General features: G+C 36.4%; 2 protein-coding genes across 2 annotated transcripts; both read right to left on the reverse strand.

Moving 5' to 3' along the window:
* Positions 1–741: 741 nt before the first annotated feature.
* On the reverse strand, positions 742–1,605 carry LOC109183387. Its single transcript, XM_019333467.1, has one exon. The coding sequence runs from the start codon at positions 1,603–1,605 to the stop codon at positions 742–744; it is 864 nt and encodes a 287-aa protein (XP_019189012.1).
* A 1,401-nt stretch (positions 1,606–3,006) lies between these two features.
* LOC109183388 lies at positions 3,007–3,465 on the reverse strand. Its single transcript, XM_019333468.1, has one exon. It carries the CDS (start codon positions 3,463–3,465, stop codon positions 3,007–3,009), a length of 459 nt encoding a protein of 152 aa, XP_019189013.1.
* Between the last annotated feature and the right edge of the window lie 3,383 nt (positions 3,466–6,848).

Consider the following 6,848-nt stretch of genomic DNA (forward strand, 5'->3'; position numbering starts at 1 on the left):
GCTTCATTTGACAATTTTGGCAGTAAATTCATGCTTTTTAGTCTGTTTAAGCATTTAGTGCCAACGTGTCCTAATCTATCATGCCAAAGATTTAAAGAAACAACCATATACGCAGAAGATGAAACTTTATTATTGGCAACATTGTCAGAAAGGAGATCACATTTAGATGAGCCTACAAGAGCAACCTGATTTCTAGCTACAGAAGCATCTAACACAAAAAGGCCAGCACGAAAATATCCCTTTCCCAGGTATTTTCCACAGCGAGTCAGAACCATGCGGTCAGACTCAAAAACCATTTTTATTCCAACCTTATTCAATAGGCCTCCGGAAATTAGGTTTCTACGCAGGGAAGGAACATAAAGCACATTTTTCAATAACAGAAGCTTTCCAGAAAAAAGTGTTAGCTCAATTGTTCCTCTACCACTTACCTTAGAGATGCTGGAGTTACCCATAAAGACTTGTTCGTCTCCGGTGTTGAGCTCGAGCACCTTGAACAGGTCTTTGTTGTTGCAGAAATGACGAGTAGCTCCCGTGTCCACAACCCACTCATCTGGATCTCCTACCATGTTTGCTTCAGTTATCACTGCAGCTACCATTTTGGTATCTCCTGAATTTTCCACTACGTTTGCTTGATTCTTTTGCCCTTCACCAGTAGGTTTTGGACCTGTCTGGTTCGTTGAACCCTTTCGGTGATAGCATTGAGCAGCCTTGTGGCCACGTTTCCCACAAACATAACACTCTTTATTGTTTTTTCCTTTTTTTCTGAACTTTACCGTTTTTCACACGGTTATTGTTGTTTGGTTTTGAACTCTTCCTTTGGTTTCTGGCACCTTCCCCAGTTTTAGACCTGTCAAAACCTCCACCTGATTCAACGACATTAACTTTAATACTATCAGAAAAATTACTAGATTTTTGAACCAATCGGTTCTCTTCTTCTATATTGATAGTGTTGATTAGCTGCTCCAGAGTCTGATTCTTCAGTTCGTGCTTCGATTTGTTCTTGAAGTCTAACCACGAATCGGGCAGCTTATCAACCAATGCGTCCAACAGAAATGCATCATTGACCAGGGCTCCTTCAGATTTCATGTCAGCTACCAGGTTTTCAAAGTCGTGTACCTGTTCAGTAACGGTTTTGTCGTCCGTCATCACGAAGTGCAGCCATCTGTGCACAGCATATTTTCGCCTTCCAACATCATCCACGCCAAACTTGGCTTTCATTAGCTCCCATATCACTTTAGCAGACCGGTACGGCAAGTAAATGTCAAAAAGCGGATTACTTACTCGTTGAAGAATTTCTGCCCGTGCAGTTTTATTATCTTTCTCGAATTTTGTTCGAGTTGTCTGTAGCGCTGCAGTGGCCTGAACCTGAGTCGTTTTTTCAGCTGTTGAGTCTGCAGAGGATGCTTGCTTTTCTGTTGCAACCGTTTTGTCAGTTTGAGCAGGAACTTGCGCCACTGTCTCCGTACTCTTCTCAGAATCCTCAAAGATGACATAGTCTATATCTTTAGATTCGAGAATCATCATCACCTTACCAGCCCATCGCTTGTAGTTCAAGCCCCCAGTGAGAGGTTCAACCGGCGTTATGTCGGAGTGAGTGTTCGACATTGTTGATTAAAGAAAATGCTTTTAAATTGTTGAAAGTTGTTTGCGTGTATGCGAACCAACCTGGACAGCAACAGTGAGTCGAACAAACGCAATAAAATGAGTAGCAACTTCGGTTTCGAATAGCAGCAATAAATTTGCAATTAGCGTGAAGCCTTAATTTGGCATAACAATAATAATTAACAATGAAGCATGAATGAAGCAGTGTGGCAGCTTCAATTTCGAACACCAACAATAATAATAACACTAGTAGCTTCAGCAGTGTCGAATATATATATATATATATATATATATATATATATATATATATATATATGCAATATATATGCTTCGAAATTAGCAGCAGCAGAAAATTGGAGAATGCAACAGCAGTTCCGATCCACCAACTTTATATAAGCGTCGAAATATGCAGTAATAATGATCTTCGAATTCTGCAAATAGGCGCTGAAAATGGATAGGGAAAAAGTAGGAAACTTATATCTGTGGCGTGTATATAAATCACTCCCTTAAAAGCATTTGCGACCAGGGTATCGCATGCTCTCGATAGGAAGACACAGATTCACTATGAACATGGAAGTTTAGGATTTTTCAGGTGGGAGGAAGGTTCTCAGCGTGTATTATTAGCTGAGATGGAGTGTGTTATATATACTGAGAATAAAACCACCCCATCCAGTGAAATGCTACAAAGAAGGAGAGCAAGTGAAGGAGAATCACTCATGTCCCATGCACGTTCACGGTTTGTGAATAGTGTGCGGACAAGGTGGTCAAAACTCCTTAAAATTAGGAGTTAAAAAGGAAAGATGTGCGGGACAAAACTTTGACCACACCGTGTCACGCCGCCCGGTGCGCACGGTCTCTCCCCTTGTTTCCTCTTCATAACACTTGAAACCTTCTAAATTGAGTGGTAATTTAAATAGTGAGAAATAGTGAGATACACAAGCAATGTGGGAGAAAGCTTGATACTTAAATTGATGTTAAAAAGTATTAAGCATATTATTTTCGAATATAAAAATAGATGATTAAACGTATTGTTTTTGAATCAGTTTCAATTTCTTTTTCCATATAAAGATGAGACAAGTATCATGACAACACACACCTCATAAATGGATGAAATAATGGACTGAATTCGAGTAGATAGATGGGTTAGTTTATTTATTTGTTGAAGCATGACAACATGATCTCACTAATTGTTGGCAAGAGCAACATCAACGACAATAATTAGTAAACGAAATTAGTCATATGATGTCTATTTATGTATTAATTTTAATATATTAGGTAGTGATTTATCTTTTTCCTTTTTGTCCTTAATTGATGACAATAATTTATTTATTTATTTGTTTTCTCAATGAGTTTTTTTTTTTTTTTTTTTTTTTTTTTTTTTTTTTTGTTTTTGGAAAACATAACTCAATTCATTAAATCATAGTCAAGAATTGGAACCAAATAGTTGGGTGGTACATCTAACCACTCCTCGGGACCTGACATAGAAACCGCTTCTCTAGTTAGTGCATGGACCGCACGATTCGCAGATCGCTTAACATATGCAAAGTTAACCCTGTTTAGCATTGAGGCAACTTGTTTTACATCATCAGTTAAAAAACCAAACGTAGAAACGAAAGACTCAGACCTCAGCGTATTAAAATACAATTGGGAATCTGTTTCTACATCTACTTCGTCCATACCCGTATCACGTAACCAAGATAGCGCCTCACGCATACACAGCGCCTCGGCTTCAACAATCGTGTACTGCCCTTGAATCCGAATACTCTTTGCAGCCAAGAAATGCCCTCCATCGTCACGCAACACCCACCCCAACCCCATTATGTTGTGAACAGAGTCAAAAGCGGCGTCGGTGTTTAGCTTCATCCTTCCCGCCTCCGGTGGTGACCATTTAGCTTCGTCATTATTAACATCATGCAAGCCGTTTCCCTCCAACTAAACAAACTCACCACGGACCATTGCAATTGAATAGTACTTAACTAAACTTATTTTTAAGTATCACATTTATAATGATTTTATTTGTATCTTTTTTTTTTTTTTTTTTTTTTTTTTGGAATATGATACTCAATTCATTAATATTTGTTTTTTTTTTTTATTGAATTTCTGAACATGCAATTTATAATATGTTGAGAGTATTTTTTTATCATATCTCTCATATGAAATTCAATTGAGGTGATTCAAGTGTCGTCCCTGGAAAGTTAAGACAATCTTCTATAACTTTCATGCTAATAGTTTTTACATATTCAGGAAAAATTAGGGTGAAAATGTGGGTAGAGTTTGCTTGGCATATCAGATTTTGACACGGCCGCATACTTCACAGTCGTGTCAATTGTTGGTAATCTATTTAAGACGCGTTTTTAACTATTTGGTGTGACGTTTTGACCCTAGACTTCAAGAAAATGTTCCAAGACACTTTTGGGGTCTTCATATGCTCTTGGGAAGATATTTTTACATCTCAAGAAGGCTAGGAATCAAGATTTCTTCGCGGATTAAATAGAATTTTCTATGTTCTTCAAATAGTTTCTTTGATTTCTTGTGTATTTGCCTCCATGTTTAGAAGCTAAATGTTGTAGCACTTGAATTTACTATGAACCCAAAGATGATACCTTGTGTGTTTTTTTTTTTCTTGCCATAATAATGTTGTTTTTCCTTTAATTCAATGTTGATCTATATCGTTCTTGAATTAATAATTCCGGATTATTAAATTCTTGATTGATACACGCATTTTGTGATAGAGATATCTTTTGTATGTGTAGACCTCACACGATTGGAAGGGGTGGATTGCAACCCTAAAGATAGGATGACATCAATCCTTTGTGTTTGAGACAAATCATTTAGAAGAGATTACGATAATCAATGTAATTAGTTGTTAATACTCTTGACAAAGATATTAGCATAAATTAGGAGGTGTATGTCGCAGTTTCAAGTATAGTTTGAAATTAGGTATCAAGTTTTTTTGGCAGCGTTGCCAAAGACTTCGATATTAGGAACACTTATGGTATGTTTGGTTCACATATGGGAATCAGAATTAGAATGAGTATCAAATACTTGGTAATGGTAATGGGTTTTAGTGAAAGTATTTTTCATGTTTGTTAGTAGGGTGGAATGAGAATGATTATCAATAATGCTGCTTGGTTATGTATGATCCAATAATGGGAATAAAGATTTTAAAAATACAAAAGCACAAAATCAAGACAATTGATTCTAATATAAAGATATCCAAAACACCAATATGAACAAAAAAAATAAAAACAAAAATCTAAAAGCACTAATCAAAGGGGATGAGAAGGAATAAGGGAATGAAAGCGGACGACACTCTTATTTTATTTGGGTAGGGATTTTTCAATTAAGGGGGTATTTGAAACACATAGTAGTGTTCTAAAAACCTATCAACCAAACAATTCCTTAGAGCTAAACCTGTCAACCAAACACACCACCCTTAGTTTTATTAATATAGCAATTTTTTTTTTTTTAAAAATTATTTTAGCTTTTCTTTTATTTTTGTATTTTTTGTTTGCTTTGTTTTTTTTGTTTGTTTTGTTTTTTGTTTGTTTGTTTTGTTTTGTTTTTTTTTTTTTTTTTTTTGCTAGGTGTGAAGGTTGAAGACAATCCATTGTTGGAGTAAACAATTTGTTGCTTGATGAACTTGCACGAGTTAAGAGTTGGAGGAATTGGAGGCTTGCCGAATATGACACTATGACATCTAGAATTGGGCAAGATGCAAAGAACAAGTAGGATTTTGCACTAAGTTGGTTGGGGACTCGTGACCTCGCAAAGGCCACGAGGTTATCATTTGTTAACTCTACTTTTATGTCTAAAGTTGCAGCGTGCAGGATGACCAAAAAAGGAGTGTGTACTGAAGGTGTCTTAAATTAGTTGATCAATCGGGAGACTTTGATCAAGCCGAGATCAACCAAGCTCTGATCTACACAATTCTACGCTTGAGACTCGTAGGGCTCCACAAGAAGGTTCAAATTTACGGAGTGCCGAAATTGATTGCATTGTAGATTTAGAACCGTACCCTTCTTCCATGGGAGATGACAACTTGAGCCTTAATTCATTTTATCCTCACACAGCCACGGAGATTACCGAATCAACTCATGAAGGAGTATGTGCGCCAAGCACTCAGGTTACATTGAACTTAAGTGGTACAAATTCCTTGGAGTGTCGATGTCCAGTTGTTCGAACATCTCCTATGAGAACCCCAAGTCAAGGATGAGGTCAAGGAAGTGGTAGCAAAATGATGGAATGGTTCTAGTCAGAATGCCAAGATACAGATGTTGTGAGAGCTACAAGAATTTTCCGAACACCGATGAATTGAAGAAATGAGTGATGGGAGAACCTTCGAAGAGTGCATCCTATGGTTTGAAGCCAGGAATTACAATTCAAGAAGCTTATGGTTTTTACGTAACCGGACAGATCAAGGAACACTACTTCAACGTTGACTACGAAAATGATTTTGTAAAGATGAGGGAGCACGTCAATGGCATGCTAGCAAAAGGAAGGTAAACTACTTGCTAGATCATTTGCTATATTTTTGTGCATCTATTCTATTACATGTACACGGTCATTGCTCATATACTTTGCTAGTTATTTTGCCGTGTTATTTTTGTTTTATATTGTCTTTTTTTGTTGGTTGTTGTGGTCTAAGATTTTATTTGGACAAATTAGTATCATATGTGTATGTCGTATGTTTGAGCAAATAATATTAAGGGGATGAAAAATCAAGATAAAATAAAATTCTAGCAAACCTCTCGTTTTAGTCTCAATATGCGATTATGATTATCTTTTAAGTCTAATATTTTGTCAAACCCGTCAAATGGCTAGTCGCAATAAAATTCGTCAAAAATATTATTTTCAAAATTTTGACGAAGCCAAATGACTTGGGTATGGGTTTTGGCATCATAAAAATGTGGAAATTGTTAAGAATTTATTGAAAGATTTTGATGAGGCAAAATGTATTTTGAAAAATTAGAACTCCCCAATTTTATTTTGATTGAGTCAAGTTTTTTTGTTCATGTCAAGGCCAAGATTATATTTTGGTTAAGAAGAATTAAGCGGGAAGTTTGCTTAAAATATTTTGAAACACAAGATGTACCAAAGGAAAAGATAGCAAAGTTGGATGAAGTTTTATGGGTATATTAGTTATATGATCCATAGTTTGAATCTTGCTTGGATCATTTTTTGGAGTTCTGACCATGACCAGACGCGAAGGTTGCTAGGTGATAAGTGCCAAAGGCACTTAGTTT

Source organism: Ipomoea nil, unplaced genomic scaffold (genome assembly GCF_001879475.1).
Source record: "Ipomoea nil cultivar Tokyo-kokei standard unplaced genomic scaffold, Asagao_1.1 scaffold1125, whole genome shotgun sequence".
NCBI classification, from domain to species: Eukaryota; Viridiplantae; Streptophyta; class Magnoliopsida; order Solanales; family Convolvulaceae; genus Ipomoea; species Ipomoea nil.

What these genes read in the sequence shown, in the direction of transcription:
- LOC109183387 (XM_019333467.1), bottom strand. Translation starts at nt 1,605, where the DNA reads ATGTCGAACACTCACTCCGACATAACGCCGGTTGAACCTCTCACTGGG.
- LOC109183388 (XM_019333468.1), bottom strand. Translation starts at nt 3,465, where the DNA reads ATGAAGCTAAACACCGACGCCGCTTTTGACTCTGTTCACAACATAATG.